The following is a 27,096-nucleotide window of genomic DNA, read 5'->3' as shown; positions in this document are numbered from 1 at the left end:
TTTTAAAATTAAACTTATTAATAGTTTATAAGAATTTAAAATCTTCACAACTTAAAAATAAAATCCCATAAAATTAATTTCCATTACTATTTAACAGATTTTTTAATCATATTGTCTCAAAATAAAAAGTTTGAAGGCCAAAATATTTTTTTATTTTAATAAAAATAGCTTTGGCTATTGTGAAAATGAATAAAGACAGGTTGATTGTTTACTTTCAAAATCAAACTCATGTAAATATACATCTAGTTAAAGCCTTAAAAGTGGGTAATTAAGGAGCTAATGCTTAGCAGTATTCATAATAATTAGAGTTAGTTGGGAGTTACGGGATTCTACTATTCCGTGCAGTTCTTGTTAGCTTGTTGCCCCCAGTATAAAGAAAATATCCTCTATATATTCTTCTAATTATCATATCACCAAATCATTAATTCTTTCATTGATTCAGCTTCTGCAAATTCCAGTTCTTTTTCTGTCATTCAAAGCCAAACTGAGCAAAGTTTCATGTAGGTGCAATATTAAATTTTGATCAAAATTTACTACCTGGATACTATTATTAGTACTTGACTATGTGAATTGAGCTTATCATAAAAATTATGTGAGTTTGGTTTTACTCACGTGGTGGTTTCATTAAATTCTGCTAGCTGTATTTCATGGGTGAGTGGGTGTGGATGTAACTACTCACCCTTTGGCCAGTTTCATTTATTATGCAGGTCTAGTTCCAGAGTTTCAATTGTTACTTTCGAGTACTAATAACTCCGTTTATGATAATGGGGTGAAAGAAACCTTTTTGCACCCACCCATTTTGTGCAACAAATGCTATTTTTATATGTGTTGGTTGATATGTTACCGACAGTGATTCCTGTGATGTTGGAGAATATTCAGAAACCACAGTAACAAAATTGAAAAGTTGTGGCGGTTGTTATCAAATGGCTTTTTGAGTAAAAAGGACTTTGTTGTGTGTTTTTTTTTTTCCTTGGAGATGCAAAGAAGATGGAGAAGAAAAGAGAGACTGTGGAGTATAGGGAGAGGCTGGACAACACTCTTGCCTCACCTCATCTGACAAATTATCACATGCTCAAAAACCTTGTTCAGACTCAACTCTTGCATTCTTCAAAACAACAAGGTACTAAGAGCATTCCCTACCCCTATTTGCTTTGTAATGATTGAATGTTTATTAGTATTATAGTCAGTTAAGTTTGTATTATTTTGTTTTGCTAATTATGATTTATTCCTATATTTGGTTGTTGCAGGAGATAGAGATAATTTAGTAGAGACCAAGACAGCAGAGCTATCTAACTTTCTTGATATGTTGAGGAGTGTTTCTGAATATAGTGAAGGGTCTAGTACAAGTACACCATCACGCACTGATTGGAAAGTATGCTATCTACACTACAACTATGCTATATTTTTATTGTCCATTCTTTTAGATCTAGAACTTGAAATCAGTAATTTGCATTGTTGTAATTTTACTTCTTTAAACAGATAAAACAGGATAATGAAGAGTTCCGTGTTATGTATCGCGAAGGGCCGGAGGGAACTCCGTTTCATTCATTGCTAGCTGAAGGCTATGTAGATGGGCCTGTTGATGTTTGTGAGTTCCATAAGAACAACCAAAGTTCTTAGCATTGTGATTTTTTCAACATGTGGATTTTGATGAATTCTTTTCTTTGTTACAGGTTTATGCCTTTCATGGGAGACACCTCTTTACAACAAATGGTAAGAATCATGGTACAATATGTGCTTTAGAATCATGAATTTCTGTATAAGGTATCACTAATATTTTTCAGAAAAATGGCCCTTGGATGTTTCTGTACACCACAGAAATTATTTTGATTCTAAGTAATGTATCACTATGAAAATCTGAGTCATACTTTTTAGCTGATATCCTATCCACAATTTCTATTTCTCAGGTGGCCTCATATTATTGTTCCAACCTTTAAAATTACTGCAGCCGAATGTTTGCAGAAGATCCAGATTGGGGAACAAATATCACTAGTCAGGTTTGTCCTTGCAGCAATAAATTTCTTTTAATTTTCCTAAAATAGAGAAAAGAAGACAAAAGAAAATGCTTTATGTCACTCTTACATTGCTCTAAATTTTGGAAGAAAGGATGAAGCTTTCATGGCCGCTGTCGACAAGGGAGGCTATAGTGCACTATTATCTGTTTGAGTACTATCAAGATGACTTAGTAGTTGTTCTTTTGAATTCGGTATGCGCCTAGACCCTTCTTTCTTTGTTTCTTCTTTTTGTCTTTTCTTTAAGGAAGTTATTTCCAATGTAGATCCAATTTTCAAGAAATTTATGCTTAATGCTTATTGCTTAATTTGCTTTCAGGTTTCTGACTCAAAAAGCATCACTGGCTTCAACAGTGATGTAATTCCTGATGCCAAGGATGCTGTGAGAATTGATGTAGTTGGAGGCTTTGCTTTGCAGAAGGTGACACCAGAAAGAAGTTACTTTCGGTGAGTTTTTAGTCAGTACTTAAGAAGTTACTCCAATGGAGGAAGCAAAAAACTTGGAAATTTTTTCTTTGTACCTGCTTTCCATATGCTTAAGGTTTCTTTCTCTATGAAGCCTTGTAAAGCAGGTAATTGTGTTCATAAATTTTAGTAAAGAACTTTGCTAAACTGCACAAATGCATTTTCATTGGTTCTCATGAGTGTTCAATCATCTAAAAAGTTCTAGTAAAAGTATGCGATTCGTAGTTCCCTTATATTTTCATTGCTAATGCGAAAATCCTTGGTTTTGCATTTTTGTTGTTGTTTATGTGATCAGATATGTTTTGTTCTTTCTAAATTTATGTAGGACAATAGCAAACCTGGATATAAAGCTGGATTTTGTACCTCCTTCCCTCATAAACTTCATTTCGAGGCAGCTCGTCGGCAGTGGTTTCAGACTTTATCAAAAGGTTGTGGATTTTTTTTCCCTCTTTTTTCTCCTTATATATACCTTTTTCTTTCTTAGGCATTCCATCACTTTTGATTTTGAGGCATCTAACTAATAATGACATCAACTCATCATACAATCATATTTTAAGTTCTTTAGTTATAAGACTGGATTCAGCTGATTTAATCTTTATGCATAGCACTGTTAACTTGTAATATTGTTATAGGCTGTGGCTTCAATGATGAAAAATGATGAACTTAGCAAGGTCTTGGAGGAACCATTGTATGTTAGAGTTCATCAAGCTCTTTATAGCAGCAATAGTGGACCAAATACTATGGAAGGGGAGGATCTTACCCAAGTTACAAGCATTCATTCTGCTGATGATCTTATACAAAGTAAGCACGACGGCGGAGATAGAGCCGATCAACATACAAATAATTTCAATTCCGATGAGATTGTAGAGGTAGATAGCAAAGAGATTGTAGAAGCAGATAATAAAGAGATAGTACAAATTGAGGAGGAGGAGGAGGATAACAAGAAGGATCATGGCAAGAGGAATGTATATATCAGTTCAGAAGTAAGACAGGCTCTAGAAACATTAGAGAAGGCTATTTCTGTGGTTAGAGAACATGGTTTTCAATTTCATTCCCTCTTGCCCTCTGCTACCTTTGCTAGTGAAGGGTCCATCCACATTGAAAAAGGAGGCACAGTTGATTCAAATTCTGCAAAACAAAATCCAGAAACCGAGGCTATCCAAGTACCAAACAGCAACATCCAGGGGGAAACTTCACAAGAAGAACCTGTGATTAACTCTGAAATCCCAAACTCAAGGTGATTTTGTAAGCCAAGTTGTTAATCATGGATTATATGTATAATTATAACTGATGCCTTTAGTTTCTTTTGATGCTTAAGGCACACAGGAGCAAATGCTATCTTAAAAGAAGTAAACTATAATAAAGTAGTTCCAGCTTCACCTTCACCGGAGCAGAATCTTTCAAGATCAGTAATTGAAGCAAGCCACGTTGATTGGTATTCTTTGAAAGACAGGGAAATGCTGAACCATACAAGACTTGATAACAAGCAATTGAACACAGCTACATTCCAAGATTTGTTGGCTTCAGATGATACAAAAAAGCCAAGCAGGAAGGAAAAACATCGATATTGTTGTTTCTTGCATTAGGGAATGGCGGAGAATTCAGATGCATTTGCCTTCCGACTAAATTTTTATCTAATGATTTTCGACTATCAACTTCATTTGGCTTAGGAAATTACTTTATTTTCTTTTACTTGCTATGTGTATTCATCATCATAAGGTAGTGTGTGAATTCCGCTCGAGCCTCCTAAACTTAGTACCAACCACAAAAGATTACTAGGACTAGTATTGTCCGTCATATATGTGATATGTAATATTAAATTGTTCTTTTTATGTTGCTTAATTTATGTTCAAAATACATTTGGATGCACCCAATCCAAATGTTTCGGAGACAGTAATATTCAAAGGTGCAAGAACCCAATCCCTAATTCCCTGCCAAAAAACTCTGCTTAATTAAATATTGCACATTTTTTTTTGGTGACTTGTAAATTTTTTGGTGACTTAAATATTGCACATTTTTTTTTTGGTGACTTAATATTGCACATTTAAACATAAACAAAAGAAATAAAATAATTTTTTGGTGACTTAAATTTTTTAGTAGGCGATTTTCTTTGTTTCCACATAATTATGAATAAAATAAATATTTTATTTTATTTATATAAAAAAAAATATTTTTGCATTTTGTAGTATATTTTATTTATTTATACTGTACACGGAAAATAATTAACGTCTCATTTACATGACCGATATATAAGAGCACAAGTGTTTCAACTTTCAAAGGATAATAAGGTAACTCTACCAAAAAGAAAAGGATAATTGATTTTTAAACCCTAATTGCTTTGTACCGAAACCCTATTCTATACCGATCGATTGTATTGCAGAGAAGAGAAGAAACACAGAAAGCCAAAGGGGGAAGAAGAAGAAAGAAGGAGGAGGAAGAAGATGGCTCGTAATGAAGAGAAGGCGCAGTCTATGCTGAACAGGTTCATCGCCCTCAAGGCAGAGGAGAAGAAGAAGCCCAAGGAGCGCCGTCCCTTCCTGGCCTCTGAATGCCGCGACCTCTCAGAAGCCGACAAGTGGCGCCAGCAGATCATGCGCGAGATCGGCCGCAAGGTCGCCGAGATCCAGAACGAAGGCCTTGGCGAGCATCGCCTTCGCGACCTCAACGACGAGATCAACAAACTCATACGCGAGAAGTCTCACTGGGAGCGCCGCATCGTCGAGCTCGGAGGCCCTAACTATGCCCGCCACTCTGCCAAGATGACTGACCTTGAAGGCAACATCGTCGACGTCCCTAATCCCGGAGGCCGCGGCCCTGGCTACCGCTACTTCGGCGCCGCCAAGAAGCTCCCCGGCGTCCGCGAGCTCTTCGAGAAGCCTCCTGAGCTTCGCAAGCGGCGCACTCGGTACGACATCTACAAGAGAATCGATGCCAGCTACTACGGTTACAGGGATGACGAGGACGGCGTGCTGGAGCGTCTCGAGGGGCCTGCGGAGGAGAAGATGCGGCGCGAGGCGGCGGAGGAGTGGATGCGGCTGGAGGAGGTGAGGAAGGAGGCTCAAAAGAGTGTGAAGAGTGGGGAGGTGGCGATGGTAAGCGCGGCTGCGAGGGAGATCCTGCACGAGGAGGAGGAGGAGGTGGTGGAGGAAGAGAGGAGGGAGAGGGAGATGAGGGAGAGGGCAGAGGAGAAGGAGAGGGAATTCGTGGTGCACGTGCCGCTTCCGGATGAGAAGGAGATCGAGAAGATGGTTCTGGAGAAGAAGAAGATGGAGCTTCTCAGTAAGTATGCCAGTGAGGGTCTCTTGGAGGAACAAACTGAGGCTAAGGACATGCTTAATATTCATCGTTAGGGTTAGAAATTTACATGTTATAGCATCACCATCTAATTACTTATTAATTTAGCTGTTCTATGACAATTTTCCAATTCTATGAATGAGAAGGAAATTACAGAAGAGGATTTTATAGGAGAAGTTTTAACTCCCAAGGATGAATTGCTAATGATTTTGTTCTTGTCTGGTGGTATGACTAACAATGCTGTACATTAGTGAAGAATACTGGCTTTATTACATCATGTAGATGGCATATGCTGGTTATTTGCTTTTGCTTCCTTCTCTTTTTCACAAAGTGAAGATAAATTTATGCCATGCTGCTGCAAGTTCCTAGGCTGAAAACTTTCATTGTTTGGTCCTGTAAAGTGTTCATTTTGTTGTATTGCTATTGAAATCATGGAATGTTTTGGGTTGTGTAGTTTTTCTCACTTGATGACAGACTTGAACGAAAAATTGATTTTTTACAACACTTGTGTGAAGTTTATGTTCTCTAATAGAAACAGCTATCCAACTGCAATTGATTGAAACAAAGATCAATATGAAATCTTTGAATAAGTAGCATCCAAAGTATATAAAAGTAAGGAATGTTAAGTTTGATTATAGTCACTGGTGGCTGGAAGATGTGCTTTAACAGCAGTGTGCGAGATTGGATACGGACTTTTTTGGATACGGACTTTTTTGGAGACGGTGTGGCATACTTGGAAACTATATAAAACTCGAGCAGCCGAAAAGGTGAAAGAAATGCAAGAAGCTAGGTTGAGATTCCAGCTTAAACTATCCTGAATCAAATATAGGAAGACTGACTTTCATGTAAGGTGGAGGTTGCAACCTGTATAGAGAGAGGCACGGTGCTTGTTTCACATAGAAAGAGATCATATGGAAGGCTTGGGATCATTCCATTTTTTATTTATTTTTAATACTTGTTTTTTTAACCTTCTGCTATGATAGAAAATTGGTGACGCTATCTCCACCTTAGTCAATTCAATCTAGATTGGCTATACGTCCCCAAAATCCAAGGAGATTACACTGTTGTAAACTTCTCATGAATCATGAATCATGTGAGCTTGGTGCTTCTATGGTTAGAGCTTTAATATGTGAAGTCCATAGTGTAGTGCTTTAACTCGGAACTTGAGCTGTGTCATTATCTCCCTTATCACACAATTATTCTAATAGAGCATTTTGCATTAAAGGGAGCAACATGCATCTGTAACCATTTTTTAATCAAAACTTTTGGTGACTAGTCAAGACATTTGCAACATTTTAATCAGAAAAGCTGAGCCCAGGGACAATCCTTGAGCAGGTGTGTGTCTGTTTCTTCATTCTTACAACACATTCGGCATAATGTGATACAATTGAGTATAAATAAGGATTGTTTTTTTTTAAACAAATCCTACTTGCATTGACCTGTGTATAAGGAAGTAAGAAATGATATAGAGAACAAGCTAAGAGAAGAGCTGAAGTTTCAAGGTAACCAAATTAGGCATGTGGTTTCCATGATCTTGTAGGTGCAGGCAATTGGTGCTTTAGCCTAAGAGATCGAGTATGAATTCCATTTCTTCTCGTCTCTTTAAGAGAACTATTCAGAATGGCATTGCTTGTTGACTTCTTGTTGTAACTCTGCAAGACGCTAATTTCTGGCTTGCTTTAATTTTAAAACAGATAAATAATTTGCTCTCTACTCAACTAGTAGCAAATTAATTTAAGCACAAGGAGTGTTAATGTTTTTAAAATAAAAATATAATTTTAATGTTTAAAATAACGAACTGCATCTGAATTCTGAAATAAGAACTCTGCTGCTCTACCAAAAAGAGAAGGTAATCTTCTGACTCAAAATATTTGCTCATCAGATGAACATTTTAACTTTTAAGAGTTTGAACCTCTATCAACTCAGATCCAATTTCTACAAACAATTTGGATAAACACTTCGAAACAAATATTACTTATTTCTTATTTATTATTTTTAAGAATTTATCTATTTTGTGTTTTGAAAGCACATGTTAAGTTTATAAATTAATAGTTTTTGTTAAAAATAAAAAATTATAAATTTTCAATGTATTTATTAATAAAAAGATTTAAAAATTTTTTACTAATAATAATTTTATCATGTGTCTTAGTTAAATCCTATTTTTAATACCAAATTTAAAAAATATATAAAAAATGAGTAATACTATATATCTAAATTTTTTTTATGAATTAAAGTCTAACTAAATTAAATAATAAAATTTAAAATAGTGTTAGTCATAATTAATTTTTATTATATTAAATCAACTTAATTAAATTAAATTAACAAAAAAACTTAGATGTACAGCATTATTTATAAAGAATTTGTGCAGCTAAGGGCTAACATATTTGAAAACTTTCCATAACATGAGCGTCTTTAATCTTTATTTTCTTTCAATTTTTGCGGAAAAAAAAAAAAGGAATACAACCCACTAAGGCCTAAGCTATGGCAGCTTCCAGAACTAGAATACACGTGGACACATGTGCTTGCAGAGAAAGAAACCGCCCCAACGACACACCAATAAAATCCGTGAACCCCGTCTTCAACACAGTGCCACAAACCAGAGATGCGACGAACCTTCTCATTCTATCTGTAATCTGAAGTGTTCGACAGAGAAAAATGGGATGGGTCTGGAGGGACGACGACGACGGCGACAACGGCAACGTAAACGCCAACAGCAGCAGTTCCGTGGCCGTCGGCGAGCAATGCTCCACCCGTAGAATCGTGAGATCGCAGTGCAAAACTGAAGAGGTAGAGCCGGGAAAGTTCATCAAAAAGTGCGAGAAAACCGAAGAGCTTTTCAGGGATTGCGTCGGAAAGTAAGCGATTTTACCCCTTTTCCATCTCTTGTTATCCTAATTTAGCTCCTAGCTTGCCTCTATTTAGGTTTTCGTTTTCTGTTTATTATTGTTATTTCTTGTTAAAAAGAAATGGTGTAAGAGCTGAAATCTTGGTGTAGATAGATTCATTTGGAGGTACTTTAAGTAAGCTATAACAAGGTGCCATTGCTCTATGATTTATGAATTGATTAGGTATTAAACAGGTACTGCTGCAGGTTATATGCTATTGCTATGAATATTGTCAAGTTAGTTGCATTTTATTCTTAGGAGTTAGATACACTTCCTGGATTTCTTTTCCCGTTCCATTTGCTAATTTCATGAATGTTTTAAAATTAATATTTGGAATTCGAAATAGTTGAGAGAAAAATTTTGTTTAGATATATAGTTGTCTCAGTTTGATGAAAATTGATTAAATTGCAATCAGAAAAACTTTAGCTCTACCCTAGCAGAGTTCAAAAGGGGCCATGTATTTGAGGGCGTGGGTTTTCTTGCAACTAGGCTTGAATATTGGATTCCTTCCTTTTCTTGCTGATACGTGTTTATGATCACATTACAGCAAGAATGTTCATTATAAAAACTTATAAGTAGGCCTTTGTTATGCATCATCCATTTTCTCAATCTTTTTTCTTTTCAAATATCTGCCCTTGGGGCTAGACAGCTATCTGACACAACATTCTGTGTTATAGTACACTGTTATGAATGTTTCAGAAGTGGATAACTACAGTAAGCACGGGTTAGGATTAGCTTTAAAAAGTCTTTTTTTTTAAATATTATCTTTCTAAGATATAATCTGCAGTATGGTTATTGAATCTCATATTTGGAAGCTTGAATTGTGTGATCCAAGTTGATTCAGTCCTTCACAATTCAAATCACCTAAGTGACTCGCAAAATTTCTCGAATCGTGGTTTGCATCTTCCTCTTGGGAAAATTAGTATTTATGTGAATCTTATATTTGGGATTTGTTTCATGACTTGGTGGTCCAGCAATTGATATATATATCTGAAAAGTGAACTTGTGAAGAGCCTTCTCTCAAACTTGGTCTATATAGATGAAGTTGTTGACGTCTATTACCCTGTGGATGTTGTTTGGCATGACAGCATCTAAAGCAATTCAGTTCATGCACGAGAACCACATTTGGCCTTGTTACTATACACCCATCGATGGATGATATTTGATGATACAGAACATGAATTATAAAGCTGTGCTAATTTGGTTCACCTTTGGTCTAGTTGCTCCAGAGAGTTTACCCTTGAAGCATGGACAGTGCTTACCAATAGAGTATAGATCAAACTTAGTTTTTGATCATTTACTTCTGCACAAGCTTCTAGAGTTGTTCCATTTACATTGAATTGTTTTATGAACAGCATTTCACAGTTTCATGCTTCATAGATTGATTGGTATTTTCTGGCATTAGGTTCTTGTTACTGACTCTTGACAACCTGGCTGGTTAATTTTTATCTCACTTCTTCTTTCCAATTTGTCAGGCCTGTTGAAGTGGTGCAATCAAACAAAGAATATACCGAAGAGGATGTCACAGATGAGGTTCTAAGAGGAGGTCGGTTTGCTTCTTCAGACCGTGGTGTCAGTGGTGTGTTTGACTTCCCTGGGCTGCGAAGCGATATTGAACACATGGAACGAAGCATCTTTGGTGGTATCGAAGACATGGAACGAAGCATCTTTGGGGGTCTCAGTCGTTTCTTTGGAGCAGCTGAAGAAATGAAGAACGGTTTATTTGATGTGTTTGCTAACACTCCAGGCATATTTGATGGAGAGTCGTCATCTTCATCATCTTATAGACGAGGCATACCTATTGAAGAGCATAATCACGGGCAAGAAGCTCACGCTAAACCCAAGGATAAGGAATCGACGGAAACTGATTTTGCTGCAATGGCTAAAGACGTTTAAAGCACTAGAGTGAAGCCATTCCACCTTACATTGAAATGCTCTGGATACATATATATATGGTTCTGTATTAGATTTTGAAATCCTGTGTCTTTCCATTAATAATACTAACAAGAGGACGAGTAGGCTTCCCCTTTTCGCATTCAATATTGGTTACTGGCAATGCGAATGGCTAAGCAATTCACTTTTCAACCATGTTCTTAGTGGATGCATTCAAAGAGCTCTAGCCTCTATTGTTCTTTGAATTTTTCATTAGTTAAACATTAGAAAATACACCTTAGGATTGTCATAACGTGAAAGCTGTTCTATTTAGTATAGTAGTGCATTCCTGGATTAAATCATGGCACCTAAAAACGAGTGGATTATGAATGTTGCGCACGTGCCAATGATAATATGATGAAGTGGTTTGACTCTTGACCTGTTAGTGGACTTGCACCTTTCTAAGATTCAACTTCTTGGTGGGTCGAAATCGATTGCTTTGATCCGCAAAGGAAACGCACGTTCTGTGTATTAATTAATTCGCTGTAATTTAGTGCGGCACAACTACCTATCTTTTCTCTTATCCCCTAAACCACATTTTCCCCAGGGTAATCATACCTTTTTTTAGAATATAGTTTTTTCTGTTAATTCTGATTGTTAATGGCTTAACTATTGAATAATTCAAGAGCACTTGTTAAGTTAGTGAATTTTTTTTTTCATTTTCATTTCTAGATACATACTTTAGAAACGATATCCACATATATGATACAAAATTACAAAGCGTGTTGGCTCATTCATTCGGCTTATCAAGATCAAGATACACTTAAATAACAATAGAACATGTTGACAAGTATTGAGGTTGTTTTGATATCAACTTGCATCTGCCAGTGCTGAACGGTTCACTAATGAATGCATAAGTTTTCAACTTAATTAAATATGTTAACCTACGATATGGATTTGTCAAGTTTATTATTATATATTTTAATTGATCAAATTGAATGTTAGTGATCAAGCTAAAGTTTAGAGGAATGAAATTGGGGTAGAGAGACACTTCTATAGTCCAGCTTTATGATATTTGGTCACCAAAAAAATTAGATAATATTATTTGACGTTAAATAATAGTTATCCTTAAAAATGTATATACACGGGTGGGGTAGGTTTGAATTTGAATACTTCTCTTCTCAAACATACTTCCACGAAGTTCACTCTTTCTGACTGCTAGGGATGGAACGAAGTAGGCCAATTATAACTAAACAAAGGGTTCTAGAAGGACATAACTCACTGGTATTAATAGGATTATGGTTGGTGGTTTAACCTTTTGTAATTTAGAAACAAAAGTTTAAAACATCCTAGATTCTGAGACACACAGATGACATTTCTCATTTGCACATAAATGCGTAACTAGAAGAAACTAAATATTTAATAAATTATTTTACAAGTAACTATTGAATTTATGTGATATTATCATATCTCTATTAGGCGAAGGAGCAGAACAAGAATCAATTACAATGATAAATCATAACTGTTATTAATTATTATTAATTTTTATTATATTCTTAAATATAAAAATCAAATTATAAAAGGAAATATTAAGTATTGATTATAAGAATATCTAATAATAAGGAATATGATATTATAATTAATATTAATAATAAATAGAATTGATAAGAATATGATACGTAGAATGATAAAAGAGTAGACTAAAAAATAAAATTGTTATTAAATGATATAAATGAAGTATATTATAAAAAATTTTGACTAATTATGACTGAAACTTTTTTATTACCAAATTTTTTTCTGGAGAAAGAACCAAAATTGTAGCGAATAAATAATTAAAAGATAGGGAAGGTAGGAGAAAGCTAGTAAGGAATTAACAAATTTCACTTAACATATGTTGTCTGTAAAATACTAAAATAAGTATGAAAGAAAAAAAAAATCGTCTTAGATAATGATCTCTTCTCCTTACAGCTAATCGTTTATGCGGATTTGACAATTTCATTAGGACTTGGCGTTAAAATTTTTAAAATAAAATATTGAAGTATTAAGTTACCAATGTATTAGTAAAGTAGAACTATAAAAGTCTTCCTACTCCTAAATGAGAAATTCTCGTCCTGTAATTTTTAGTATTTGTGTTCTAATTTAACCAATACAAATATTAAATTATTTTTAATAAATAAATTTTAAAAAATATAAATATAAATGGTATTAATTTATGTGTATAAATTTTGATAAATATAAATACAAATTATTACTAATCATATAGAGTTATTCGTCTAAATTATTATAACAAATGACAATACAATAAAAAATAATCAAGCTAAAACTCTCAAATTAGCTATATAAAATAACACATGTAGGTATATGCATAATAATTACTTTGGTAACTGAATTTTGATACACACATTATTAGGAGTGTTCATGGGTCGGGTGAAATCGGGTTTAATGTGATCCATATTTGGATCGAAATATATACTGGGTCTATTTGTTAGATTCGAACCCGGCCCTAAACTCTATGAAACTTACACACTTTCGGGTCACGATTATACCGGATAAAAACTGGATGAAAATCGGGTCATTAACATTACCTTCTTGTAAGTTAGCATGTGAAAATATTCAAATTTTCAAGACTCCAATCATTATTTGACATGGTAAAATTCACTTAGAAAAATATAATAAGAACCAACCCTTTCTTAAAATTAAAGCATAACCACAATCAATATTAATATTGTCTAATAATACCAAATATTTAAATCAATACAAATAACATAATATTATGTATTAGTCTAAAATTTTATGCATTTTAAATATAAAACATTAATTTATAGTTTTATAATGACTAATAACACAAAATATTAAGGTTTACAATACTTAAATTCCACATAAAAATAACCATCATTTATCACTAATAACACAAAATGTTAATTGTGTATGATGATCGGACCACCGAACTGAATTCGGGTGACCTGAACTATGACTCGGATCCAACTGAAAATAATGATAAGGTCTACCCTTTCCCACTAAACCCGGTAAAATCACACCAAATTAGTCCCTGAAAAATTCAGAACCGGACCAAATCTTCTAATCAAGTCAGGCCGGACCATAACACCCCTACACATTATTTTTGAATAAGTACATAGCATAAAATAAGAGAGTAATGAAAATAAAGAGTAACAGGCGAGGGACGGCGGCTTGGCAGGATACAGCAAGCCTCCTTCACAAAAGTCACAAATTACGCATGACCAGTGCGACTATTTTAATGAAATCTCCAGCGTCCACGTCAGCTCCCTGAACTGCCTGAATGCCGTTGGATCAAGTGCACGCGTTTTGAAGCATTCCTTAACAGAAAATACCGGTAACTCGCACTCTCTCCCTCTTCTTCTCTTCTTCTCTGCTTTCTTGCCAATTTCATTTCATAAACAGTTAAACACGACCTTTTCCATATTCACACACATATTAATAATAAAAAAAATTTAATATATTCATGGAGACTCTTCCACACACAATTTTGCTCCATTGGACTCTGTCGCCCAATGAAACCTTCCTCTCTCTCTCTCTCTCTCTCTCTCTCTCCCCACTTCAAAAACCTTGCTTCTTTCCTTGTTCTCAGCATTGTACTGCACAATACTTGAAAGAGAATTAGCTCTCTTACATGCTTATCAGAAATGGGAAACAATTGTGTTGGATCCAGAGATTCCAAGGAAGGACTATTCTCCTTCTCCTATGTTGCTTCCACTCCATTCTGGTGGTCTAATCCAACAACCACAATCCTAGAACCTCCTTCATGCACACAACCTGTTCAACAAAATGCTCCACAGCCCATCAAGATTGATGCTCATCATCAACACTATTACAAACAAGAGGAGGATAAGCAGCAATCTAGGCAAGTAGTAGTTAGACCAGAAGAGACACCAAAAGCAAAACTTCAAAGTACTAAGAGGTCTGCAAGTGCAGGGCTTCGAGCAGACTCGGTTCTGCCGAGACAAACCGGCCACATTAAAGAGTACTTTCATTTGGGAGCTGAGCTTGGGCATGGACAATATGGAACAACTTTTCTTTGTGTAGAGAAGGCTACTGGAATCAAGTATGCATGCAAGTCCATTGCAAAAGTGAAGTTGCTTACAGATGATGATGTGGATGATGTGAGGAGGGAGATTCAGATAATGCATCACTTGGCGGGAAGCCCCAATGTGGTCTCCATCAAAGGGGCTTACGAGGATGCCATTGCGGTTCATGTTGTCATGGAGTTGTGTGCAGGGGGTGAGCTCTTTGATAGGATTGTGGAAAGGGGCCATTACACGGAAAAGAAGGCGGCGAAGCTTGTCAGGACTATTCTCAGTGTTGTGGAGGCTTGCCACTCCCTTGGAGTTATGCATCGTGACCTTAAGCCAGAAAATTTCCTTTTTGTTGATGTCCATGAAGATTCCACCCTCAAGGCAATAGATTTTGGAATGTCTGCTTTTTTCAAACCAGGTATTACCAAATGTGTCCTTTCTCTTCCCCATTGTTCTACTTCTATTAGCCTGTGTTTGGTAACTATTCCAAACACAACCTTATAGCTTTTATTATCTCTAGTTATTTTGCTTTCCCGTTCTAATACAATTTGCTTTGTAAGTGAAATTGTTAAGCCACACTGACTGAATAACAGATTAATAGGTCTTTCTGACTGTAATTTTACTTACTACTAGTGTGGTGATCATATTGGGTTTCCTGGATTAGGCTAATGCCTGTTTGCACATACTATTGATGATTTAGCTCGTGTTTGCTGCAAGGAATTACATAGCTATAGTTTACTCCCTTGTGCAGGAATCATTTTAGAGAAATATTAGAGGGCCAACACTTTGGCCAACGACACCTTATTTTTATACTATTAGAATTTAGAGTTTAGAATTTAGTTTAGTGTTTAGAGTTTGCCAAGTGTTGACAAAAAATTAGTAAGTTTTGTTGGTAGCATTGCTCATAATTTTGTGTCTTATTAACTAATGATGTGAATCATATTTGTTGTAATAATATGTGATTCATGAAACAGGCATAGCATTCCTGAAGAATGAAATTCTTCTTAATCTAGAATCTAGATGCATTGCATGCTAAATATAATTAGTTTGTGTTCTGTGTTTGCCATTGCTAAAATCTTCTGCATTGTTTTACTCGTTTTTGTTATTTGCAATTATCACTAACACACTTTGTTAACAGGAGACAAATTCACCGATGTGGTAGGAAGTCCTTACTATATTGCACCCGAAGTTCTGTGCAAGCATTATGGCCCAGAAGCAGATGTTTGGAGTGCTGGTGTGATGCTATACATTCTCTTATGTGGATTCCCTCCATTTTGGGGCGGTAAGAGTTCTTAAGATACTTTGTCCTTGACGATCCTATCAATTTACTTCATTTTGTATTTACTTGGTTTCACTTCATTCCTTCATAACAGAATCAGAGCAAGAGATATTTCACGAGGTTTTGAATGGTGATCTTGATTTCTCTTCTGATCCTTGGCCGAGTATCTCTGAAAGTGCAAAAGACTTGGTGAGGAGCATGCTTGTTAGAGATCCAAGAAAACGGATTACAGCTCATGAAGTTCTTTGTAAGTTTCCTCTTATCCCATTGAGATACAACTACAAGTGAAACAGGAACTGCTATTACTAATTAGGCACTAAAACATTTGACCCGCATAGGTATCACATTTAACATGTGATTTTCATATATGCAAAGATTTTGGAAGAGATATTTGTATTGTCACACTCTTGACTTGTGAGAAGAGAACTAACTGATTGAGGTTTCCTACCATCTTATGAATGATAAAGAATGTTCCGATTTTGTGCAGGTCACCCTTGGATTCAAGAAAATGGAGTTGCTCCAGACAAGCCTTTAGATTCTACGGTTTTGAGTCGCCTGAAGCAGTTTTCTGCAATGAACAAGCTCAAGAAAATGGCTCTCAGAGTAATTACGTTTTTCCTCTTTTACAATTCTGTCCTATGACCGTGAGAATGATAAATTGATAACCGTTAATACTGTTAAATATTGAATTTTATTTGCACAGTTGAACATTTCAATTGTCAGTACCTTAACAAATGGAAGTGTCAAATTGTGCTCGTGTATAACATTTTCCATGTTATTCTCTGTAGATTATTGCAGAGAATCTCTCTGAAGAAGAAATTTCAGGATTGAAAGAAATATTCAAGATGATAGACACGGACAACAGTGGTCAAATAACTTTTGAAGAATTCAAGGTTGGACTGAGAACGTTTGGTGCTAATCTCAGCGAATCAGAAATTTACGATCTAATGCAAGCTGTAAGTACTACTTCACAGTTCATCAATTTCTTTGTTGGTCAAACATCTTATCCTATCAGAATATTTGGATTGATAACATTCTAAGTGAGTTTAGTTTTTAGTATTGTATTATTTAACCATTTTTCTGAATTTTGTTTCTGGATTGCAGGCAGATGTTGATAACAGTGGCACAATTGAGTATGGGGAATTCATAGCTGCAACAATGCATTTAAACAAAGTCAAAAGAGAAGATCATTTGGTCACAGCTTTCTCATACTTTGATAAAGATGGAAGTGGCTACATCACTCAAGATGAGCTTCAACAAGCTTGTGAAGAATTTGGCATGGAGGATGTCAGCTTGGATGAAATCATCCGAGAAGCTGATCAGAATAACGTCAGTACATTCTACTCATAAACTCAAGCTTTGCATCTCATAAATCCTCATCCATTTTCTTGCATTAAGCAAATAGATAACAATGCATGGTGGTGAACTTCACTGAACTTTTTTTCAATCGAAATAAACTACCGGTGGACATTAGAATAAATAGATATATCATTCTAGTTATGGGAACTTCTTAACAAAATCTTATCTTTTCTTATATCCATCCATCTTGAACCTAGAATTGAACATTTTATCATTATTTTAAGTGATGATTTGGACTATAGGTACTCCTTAAAACAACATCCCAAACCTTGTTTCCTCTGTTGTCCTGATTTTGAATTCTCATGAAATGTGTTAGGTCATATGTGGCTTTCATACTTCAAGTTAGATGTCAAACTTAATGTATGCTTATGCAATACTGAAACTCGAATTCTTTCATCTCTTACAATTTTGTTGTGTTCATGTTGTGCTCTTTCAGGATGGCAGAATAGACTACAATGAATTTGTTGCAATGATGCAGAGAGGAGATACAGATTTAGGAAAGACTGGTGTAAAAGGTAGCACTAGTTTTAGAATTGGATTTAGGGAAGCACTTTCAGTATGTTGACAAAAAAAATAGGCCATTTTTTATTTTTCTTTTGTTAACTTAGCATTTAACATTCACCACTCTCCAGTGAATTTAATTTCTCCTGCAATTGTAAAGCTTAGTCTGTAAAAATTTTGATAGGTTTTCATGTGGGATTTACCATGTAAATGCAAATCATGAGTAAAATTTGATTTTGGCAATTTGATTTTGGTTTTTGACTTGGTGACAATTGTATTTCATTCAGCCACACAAGCACACTAATTTATAATTAGATGTGCTAAATGTCACAAAATATCACTACAAAGAACCAAAAATAAAAAATTCTAATCTGAATTTCGCTGCAATTTAGCAGTTACGATTAAAGTCTAAAATTTGGTTATATTTTATTTAGAACCAAAAACAATTTGAAGTGGAAAAACAAGAGCTGCTAACTTTCCAAATCCACATATTTATACATGATCTTAAATTTTCCTCACTCTCAAGGAAAGTGTCCATGTTCATGTGCGTGTGCACCAGAGATATGGACACAATAGTAAATGTACATCATTTATTTGTTGAAATACAAAATTTTAATAAACACGATTATACACAGATGTACATAAAATATATGTATTTAGTATATTTTCTTTAAATTGTAATACTGAAAACAATTTATAAGACACAAATCTAATTATTTTTTAAAATTTTAATTTTATCTTTTACTCTAACCCTCGTAACTCTTTCTCTTCTTCTGCAATTCATTCCACTTTTATATCTCCCTTCTACCTCTGCTTTCTCCTTCTATCATTATTACCGCCACCATTATCGGCGTCGCCACTGCCTCCCTCCTTTGTTTGCCTCTCCTCTTCTCTTCCGCCTTCTCTCTCTCTTCCTCTACCGCCGCCACTCCCATCTCCTTCTCAACGTTATTGTCGTCACCATCACCGTCGTATCTTCGGCCGCCTCTCTTCCTCCTTCGCTTGCGTCGACACCTCCCTCACCTTGCCTCCAAATCTACATTCGTCGTTGCCCTCTTCACTTGTCGTTTCCTGCGTTGCCCTTGGCCCACCTCTCTTCTCCGTCGCTCGTGCCGATGCTTTCGTTGTCTCGCCTCGCCTCTAAATCTACCTTCACCCGTTGAACTCTTCTTGTATTTTTCTTTTCAAAAATGCTAGATGTCCAAGTGTTTTCTTTAATCAAGTTAACCAAGTTATTAAAAATTTAAACTTCAGTCACGCGCCCTCCTCCTTCTCCTTCTCCTCCTCCTTCTCCAACGTCATCATTGTCGTTGCCGCTATCACCATCACCACCACCACCACCACCACTGTTGTCGTCCACTGTCACCACCACCATCGTCGTCGTTGCTGCTGCTGTCACCGTTGTCATCCACCGTCACCACTACCGTCGCTTCTTCTTCTTCTTCTTCAACGACTTGTTATTTAATTTCTTCTTTGTGAATTTGATGCATCTTTTTTATTGAGTGAAATTGAAAAGGTTTGAATGCCTTTTATATTATTTTTCTATGTTCAATATTTGTGTGCTATAGTTTTGAATTTGTATACTATGTTGAACAAAAATATGTATTATCCTTAAATATTTGTGTGCTGTAATAAACCAAAATTTGTTTAATGATTTCTGACAAATTAGTGTGAGCTACCAGACTATTAACTTCGATTACTTGTGTTGTTTTTCTATACTCGATATTTGTGTGCTATTGTATATATTTTTGTTTTTTCTTGATTATGGTTATTTATGATCATCTTAGTTTTCAATTGAGTTGTTTGAAAAATTAGTGTTATTCTATAATTCTGTTTTTGTGCCATATGTGCGCATTTGTGTGCTATATGCTGAACAAAAATGTGTGCTATGTTTAAATATTTGTGTACTATGATAAACCAGAATTTATTTAATGATATCTGCCAAATTAGAGTGAGCTATCAAGCTATTAGCTTCAATTATTTGTGTACTGTGAAAATAAAGGGTTGTGTTATTTCACTTTGTTTGATTTTCACATGTAATGTGATATGATATTTGTAGTGTTGATGGACAACTGCAAGAAAGACGAGGTGATCACTGAACTTTTCAAGAGCCATTACATTTAAAGCTGATCTGGACCTCTTGCATCTAAGTACAACATTCCATGACCACAGAGGAAATGTGTTGGGTGCACTAAGAGATTATCGTGTCGCACTCTCGGTAGACCTTAACCATAACCACCAAGAAATGTTGGAACTGCACATCCGAGTTAATAGTCATAAGCCATTATGACATACTTAAAAAGAGTGTTAACAATACCTTTTTATGTGTGTATTTTTTTTTCTTTTTGGGAAATAGAACTTGTAATGTAACATTGGCTTGCAATAAATGGTGATCGGTTTACACACCATGAAAAAAAAGAGAGAGAAAAAATAAATGTGTAACAGAACTTAATAAAAGAATATACACATAAATTTTGATGTAGCAAAAATTTGTGCGTTGTGCTTCGAAAATATGTGTGCTATGTGCAACAATTTGTATGCTACATCGATAAGTTTGTCAAGAGCATCTTTTTGTATGTGTTTGTGTTTTGAAAAATAGAACCTGTAATGTAACATTGACTTGCAATGAATGGTGATTGATTTATATACCATGAAAAAAAAAGAGAGAAAAAATAAATGTGTAAAAGAACTCAATAAAAGAATAAGCACTTAAATTTTTGTGCTGCAAAAATTTGTGTGCTATGGTTCAAAAATTTGTGTGTTATATGTAAAAATTTGTGTGCTATATGATAAGTTTGTGTTATGTACAAGTTTTTGTGTGCTATACTTTGAAATTTGTGTGCTCTCCAACAAAAATTTGTGTGTTACAGAAAATATAAAAAGGCTTGTACATGTAGTGTAAACTCTCTTAATTGTGCGCTAGTGAAGCACGGGAGCATGTGTCACGTGTTTTATTTTAATAGTAGTTTTTACTATAGTTGGGCCAACTTAGTTGTACTTGGTTGTCAAAATGACTTGTATATGTAATATTACTGTTTTTTTTTTTTTCATAACTCTATATTTTGTTAAAGTTTTTTTTTTTCTAAATCTCTATTTCAAACTTTTATATATAAAAAATTATTGATTTGATTATTGGATTAGAGATTGTGATGATAATTCATAATTATTTAGATTATAATTAAAAAATTAATGGCAGTGATGGTAGAAAGTAATGTTGGTAGTAGTGTTACGATGAATACAATATATGAATAAGGTTTAGTTTGGGTAAAAAGCTTAATTAAGTTCTTTTTGAAAAAAGAACTTAAATAATAAATATTTATATTAAAAATAGTTTATAAATAAGTTATTTTGTATTTGGTTTTTTAGTCTTGAAAGTGCTTATTTTAAAAGAACAGTAATAAAAAAAATTTTATAATAAGAGAAGTTATTTTTTTAACTTCTTCATAAACACTTAAATAGCTTTTTAAAAAAAAAAGCTACAATTTAGTTTTAATATTTACACCAAACATTAATGCTATAACTTTTCATAAGTTAAAAATTAAAAAAAAAAGTTACTTTTGAGCCTATCCAAACGGATCCTAAATATAATATTTGGTTTATATCAATGTGTCTTATACATCATCACTAAATATAATAAAAAAAATAATTGTGTATTTTAGTGTGTATTTGTGTCTCTATTTTCGTATTTAAAAGACACTAGTCAAATACTTTAAACACTAAGACTATGTTTAATTAGAGAGATATAGACACAATGATATGCATTTATTTTTGTTTGTTAAAACACAAATTTTGATAGACACGCTAACACATGTTAAAAGATAGTGCGCGCAAGCAGAAGTTTAAAATTTATACAAGAAGCCTAAAATTTATACAATTAACATAAAAGGAGCACTAAATATTTTACTAAAAAAATGTAATATAACAAAGTTATAAAATTAGATAACTACTCTGTCCTAACTAAATCTCTAACGAAATACAAAGTGATAATTAATAATGCTATTCCATTTTAATCAAATCTCTTCTAAAAAAATCCTAAATAGGTAACCACTCTACCCAAACTAAATTTCTGACATAGATATATAAAATTGTAATCCAAAGTCCAATTTCACCCAACATATTAAACTAAATAGTATAATTATATAAATACTCAATCCAAATTTAAAGAAAAGACGTCAAAAATATAAAATAAATTTTCTCTAACTAAAAGAGTGACTAACGGCTTTATTCATAAAATAAATATGGAGACACACAACACATAAAAAAAAAAACACCTTAAATTTTTCTCTAATACTCACCTACATTGTTACTTCTATCATACCAAATTAAACTACCCAAACCATATATTTATATTAATTCACATATAGTAAAACTATATTGCAAATATGATAACTTGTAATATTATTGTTCCGGGACTTATCTAGAATCGGATAATTGGGCTCGAATGGAAGATCCAAACGTTCAAGGAATGTGGTATCCGACTTGTCCTATGTTAGGGAGCCGCCGTCTGAGTTGTGTGTTCCAAGAGATGGGGGGTGGTACCTGCAAGACACTCCGATGCCTAAATTAGCAAGGGGTTAAGCAGGTTTAGAGTGTATTAGAACTTAAAGATACCTGAGGGGTGTTAGTGTATTTATAGGTGATGTGCCAATAACCACCGTTGGAGTAGTTCCACTTCTAATGGTGGATAACCATCCCTTTATCTTAGGGTTGTTGAGATCTTCCTTCTAGAAGTGGGCTAGAGATTTAAGGGGGCAGTTACTTATTTGAATAAGTGTTACTAGCCAGCTCATGTCGAGTCCGACCTCTATTGGAAGAGGTCGGATGGATCAATGGAGGCCAACCCTTTGGATTGGGCCTCTTTAACTTAGTTGGGCCTGGCCATGGCATTGGGTCAGGGTATGAACAGTACCCCTACTCGAGTCCAATCTCTTAGTTATGAGTTGGATTCGAGTTTTAATTGAACTCGGATATGCTCAAGTCGGTGTTTCTTGTCAAGTCGAAAAACCGACGTGATTTTTGAATTTTCTCAACCGTCACATCTAGTCAAACGTCGCGTCCGTTTGGGTTTTGCATTTACACGTGGGGGGTGGTTACATTGGTAATGGCGCTCTCTTTTAATGATCGCATCGTTTTACCATTATGTCCCTAGTATGCTATAAAACCTTTCCCTCCTTCTCTTTTTCTTTTTCTTTCGTCTCCTCTTTGAATTTTTTCTTCTGATTTATTTTTACTCTCGGAAGACCTTCGTGCTTCTGGTGCTCGCTTTCTCTGTTCCTGAAATTTTCAGTACTTGCGACGTTTCTTCCATTATTGCTATCGGTTCTTCTCTCCAAGGAAGGTTAGTTCCTCATTGTCTTCATTCCTTACTAGCTTTCGTAGCGTCTTAAGTGTACTAATCGAGGAGAAGTTTTTTGAGTAAGCTCTGTGGCACCTTTATTGTTTGTAGTTGGAATCTTTAAATTTTTGTGCTTTCCTTTTTGTTAAAACGGCTTTCTTTGATGTGATTAACTGTTTCTGTTTTGGAAAGAAATTGTCTTGGTTCAAAACCTGTTTTTGATGGTTTCTTTTTTTTTTTTGTGTACTATAGGTATATCTCCCTATATATTTTTCCTTTTTTGAGAAATGTCTTCCTGAGTTTCTGAAACCTTGTTGAGATGGGTAGATTCTTCCGTATTATTTGAACGTCCCCTAGTAGATGATGTTTTTATAACTGAATTTAGGAAACATCATAGGGTTTGTGTCCTTGAAGCTGATGAACCCAAGTATGAGTTAGTAGCCCCAGACCCAGAGGATAGAGTTTGCTGTGGGAGGCTTACTGAGTCTGACCCTCATTTCATTTTTAGTATGATTGCCTTTTCACTCGTTTGGGGGTTGCATTCCCTTTTTCTGATTTTGAGATGGAAGTTTTGTCCCATTGCCAAGTAGCTCCTACCCAACTCCACCCTAATTTCTAGGATTTTCTGAAAATTTATCAACTTGTCAGCCGAGAGCTCGACTTTCTGATTTCTTTAAAGGTCTTTTTCTATCTTTTTCATTTGACAAAGCCCTTTAGCGCTCAGAACAAACAACAGTGGGTCTTCTTTCGAGCTATTCAAGGTCGGAAGGTGTTCTCTATTTTTGACGAATTGTTTCATGACTTAAAAAATTTCTTCTTCAAAGTTTTCGCCGTTGAGGGCCATCATCCGTTTTTTCTTAATGAAAGCCATGAACCCCACTTTCAGTTGTACTGGGTAGAGGCTGCCCTTGTAGAGAAGTACAATTTGGTGGATTTGGATGAGGTTGAGGAGGCTATGGTGGGGTTCTTTCGAGAGGCCTGGGGATGAGCTCCCAATCTTGACACCAAAAAAAATTTTTTTCTCGGATCTCCGAGTTTTGTTCGGACCAAGCTAGGTAGCTTTCAACCCTTTTTACTTTATGTTTTCCAGAAAAAATGAAGAAAAGCGGGGCGGCAGCTTACCAGAAGGTTCAGGAGGCGAAGAGAAATGCTCGGGCCCGAGCTGCTCAGTTGCAGGAAGGTGGGACGTCCACTACCTCCTCTCCTCGGACATCAGATGCTGGGGCGATTTCTTCTGGTAAGGCCAAGTCGGTAAATCTCTCTACTCCTCCTCCTCCTCCTCCTCCTTTTGTGACTACCTCTCCAGTTCCTCCTCCCTTGGAACCTGTTTCTAAAAAACGTAAGACCTCGGAAGCCAGCGCCTCTAATGTTGGGGAGGCCGGCTTTGATGGTCCTAAATTTGCTAGAAAGCACATCCTTTCCCATAGCCAAATTGCTATGGATGATGTTGCTATCCCAAATCATCTCCAGATTTTAATCCGATGAGGAATCAGGACTGCTGGGGTCTGCACCTCCCTTCTTGATATTCTTGACAAAACTCCCTTGAGCACTACTCAAAAGTCTTTGGAGGATCTTCAAGGGATGATTGTCATGTACCAAGAGGACGAGAAAAGACTGCAGGAGGAGAATGGAAGGCTGAGGGAGGAGCTTGCCCAGTCCCAGGAGAGGGAGAAGAAGTTGATGAGCCAATGCGTCATGGCTGAGGGTTTAAAGGAGAAGGCCGAACAGAATTACGTTCGCCTTTTTTCGGATAAAATTGAATTGACGGAGGAACTGGACAAGCTTAGGGAGGGATACCAGGACCTGGAGGAGTCTGTGACTGAATGGACTGAGGCGTTGTTTGAGGTGCTAAAGAAGCAATTTCGGGTTCTGGATCCCGACTTGGATCTGTTGCCTTTGCACCCCGACAAAGTCGTTGTTGATGGTGCCATAGTATCTCCTCCTCGTCCTGCTACGGATTCCGAGTTAAAGACTTTTGGACAGCGTTTAGTGGAGTCCCCTCCTCGTGAAGCTGATTTATCTGAGGGGTCCCTGCCAAGTTCGTCTACTCAACCTGGGGTTGCTTCGACCTCTACTGCCAAGAGATCCCTCCTGTTCCTCCGACATCTACGACCAAAGCTCGTCCTCCCCTCCTGGTGATGATTCAAACCCCCTCCTTGGTCCAAAGTAATTGAGGTTATTAAGGCCCGGCTTGTGGGTCCTTTTTACGAACTCTTTATATATTTGTTTGTTTATATTTGTGTTGATGGTTCCTGACATTTGATCTTTTTTTCATAAGATCTTTTAACAATTTTTTGTTTCTAGTCCTTTTGGATAGGGCCTTTAACAAAGTAGTTATTTTACTATTCTTGTGATGACGTTTGCGTTTTGTTGAATGATTTTAAGGTTTTTACAAGTTTTTTGTAAAAAACCCTTGTTTCGATCCTTGGACAGAAAGCTTTGACTATGTGAAGCTTTTTAAGTTCTAAGAAAACCTTTTGCTAAGTAATCTTTTTTCTTTCACAAAGTCTTTATGAAAAGATTTTATCATTGATTCCCAAAGGAACTCTCGCACCTCTTTGTTTTTCATTACTTTGACCTCGTACGTTCAATTTTGCTTTGCCTATTGAATCATTTATATAACTTAAGGTTATTCTTGCAATATATTTTACTCTGCTCGGGCTTTCCGACTTGTAAGTCTTTAGCTATATTGTGTCCGAGATTGTCATGATCGACTTTTATAACCTCTTTACACTGACTTGTACCTCGTCGCTTCATCTTACCGACCATGTAGGTCAGTCAACAGATTCTTGCGCTTTGTTGAGCTTAAGTCAATACGTATCGTAGTAATGATAAGTGAAAATTTTAAAGAGAAAGAAGATAATATAAGGAGAGATATTATTATTAAATGTAGTATGGCTTTATAAGGATGCTTTTGCTACTAAGGGGTTCGAATTTCTGCCCTCTAGTCCTTGCTATGATACCTCGTTAAAACCCCTCTAGAAAAACCCTTTTTTGGGAAAAAAATATGAAGTCGGGAAAAAGAGTACATCAGAGAGTGAGGTTTGTTTCTAGCTGTAATATCTCTTCATATTGCAAGCGTGCCACGATCTGGGAAGCTCTGATTGTCCTAGATTGAACACCTTATAGTACCCTTTTCCTAAGACTTCAATTATCTTGTAGGGTCTCTTCCAATTTGCAGCGAGCTTCTCTTCACCCGACTTGTTTATGCCAATGTCATTTCTAATCAGAACCAAGTCATCTGAGGCGAAGCTTCTTCAAATGACCTTTTTGTTGTATCTGTTCGTCATCCTTTGCTTCAACGCTGCTTCTCGTATTTGGGCTTGTTCTCGGACTTCGGGGAGCAACTCGAATTCTTCTTTGTGAGCTTGAACATTGCCGACCTCATCGTAAAATCTCACCCTTAGACTTTGCTCGTTGATCTCTATAGGGATCATGGCTTCTATGCCATAGGCGAGTCGAAAGGGTGTCTCTCCGGTAGTAGAATGAGGTGTAGTTCGGTAGGCCCACAATACTTGGAGGAGCTCTTCAGCCCAAGCTCCCTTTGCTTCTTGAAGTCTTTTCTTAAGCCCTGCTAATATGACTTTGTTAGCAGCCTCGGCTTGCCCATTTGCTTGGAGGTGCTTGACCGAGGTGAACTAATGCTTAATCTTCATGCTAGACACCAAATTTATGAATGTAGAATTGGTAAATTGAGTACCATTATCCGTGGTGATGGAGTTGGGGACTCCAAACCTAGTAATGATATTCTTATAAAGAAACTTCTGACTTCTTTGTACTGTGATGGTGGCTAAAAGCTCTGCTTCAATCCACTTCGTGAAATAGTCTACTCCCACCATGAGATATTTAACTTGTCCAGGCACTTGTGGAAAATGCCCGAGTAGGTCCAGTCCCCATTTTGCAAAAGGCCATGGAGAAGTTATACTAATATATCTTTTGGGGGAGCGACGTGGAAGTTGGCATGAATCTGGCATGGTTGACACTTCCTCACGAAGTCGGTGGCATCTTTTTGCAAAGTCAGCTAGAAGAATCCAGCTCGGAT

General features: G+C 35.9%; 4 protein-coding genes across 6 annotated transcripts; all 4 read left to right on the top strand.

Moving 5' to 3' along the window:
- The first annotated feature begins 278 nt into the window (after positions 1-278).
- On the top strand, positions 279-4,316 carry LOC112785180 (uncharacterized). 3 transcript variants are annotated; one of them, XM_072230454.1, is made up of 11 exons: positions 279-500; positions 985-1,120; positions 1,248-1,372; positions 1,480-1,588; positions 1,674-1,713; positions 1,908-1,997; positions 2,107-2,206; positions 2,332-2,459; positions 2,803-2,905; positions 3,110-3,714; positions 3,796-4,316. In XM_072230454.1, exons 2-11 carry the CDS (start codon positions 988-990, stop codon positions 4,061-4,063), a joined length of 1,701 nt encoding a protein of 566 aa, XP_072086555.1. In that variant the 5' UTR covers positions 279-500; positions 985-987; the 3' UTR covers positions 4,064-4,316. The 3 variants fall into 3 exon arrangements, with proteins under 3 accessions (XP_072086555.1, XP_025684409.1, XP_072086556.1); XM_025828624.3 differs by having other exon boundaries at positions 977-1,120; XM_072230455.1 differs by having other exon boundaries at positions 289-500; positions 988-1,120.
- A 440-nt stretch (positions 4,317-4,756) lies between these two features.
- On the top strand, positions 4,757-6,275 carry LOC112783502 (uncharacterized). The gene has a single exon (XM_025826473.2). The coding sequence runs from the start codon at positions 4,919-4,921 to the stop codon at positions 5,825-5,827; it is 909 nt and encodes a 302-aa protein (XP_025682258.1). The 5' UTR covers positions 4,757-4,918; the 3' UTR covers positions 5,828-6,275.
- A 431-nt stretch (positions 6,276-6,706) lies between these two features.
- On the top strand, positions 6,707-10,741 carry LOC112783290 (fra a 1-associated protein). Its single transcript, XM_025826179.3, has 2 exons — positions 6,707-8,626; positions 10,132-10,741. Exons 1-2 carry the CDS (start codon positions 8,427-8,429, stop codon positions 10,550-10,552), a joined length of 621 nt encoding a protein of 206 aa, XP_025681964.1. The 5' UTR covers positions 6,707-8,426; the 3' UTR covers positions 10,553-10,741.
- A 3,143-nt stretch (positions 10,742-13,884) lies between these two features.
- On the top strand, positions 13,885-17,962 carry LOC112784911 (calcium-dependent protein kinase 26). The gene is made up of 7 exons (XM_025828271.3): positions 13,885-14,998; positions 15,719-15,862; positions 15,954-16,106; positions 16,347-16,462; positions 16,648-16,815; positions 16,964-17,188; positions 17,655-17,962. Exons 1-7 carry the CDS (start codon positions 14,191-14,193, stop codon positions 17,781-17,783), a joined length of 1,743 nt encoding a protein of 580 aa, XP_025684056.1. The 5' UTR covers positions 13,885-14,190; the 3' UTR covers positions 17,784-17,962.
- Positions 17,963-27,096: the final 9,134 nt, after the last annotated feature.

The sequence above is a fragment of the Arachis hypogaea genome, chromosome 20, assembly GCF_003086295.3.
Source record: "Arachis hypogaea cultivar Tifrunner chromosome 20, arahy.Tifrunner.gnm2.J5K5, whole genome shotgun sequence".
Lineage (NCBI taxonomy): Eukaryota > Viridiplantae > Streptophyta > Magnoliopsida > Fabales > Fabaceae > Arachis > Arachis hypogaea.
This window is presented reverse-complemented; position numbering and strand designations above follow the sequence as displayed.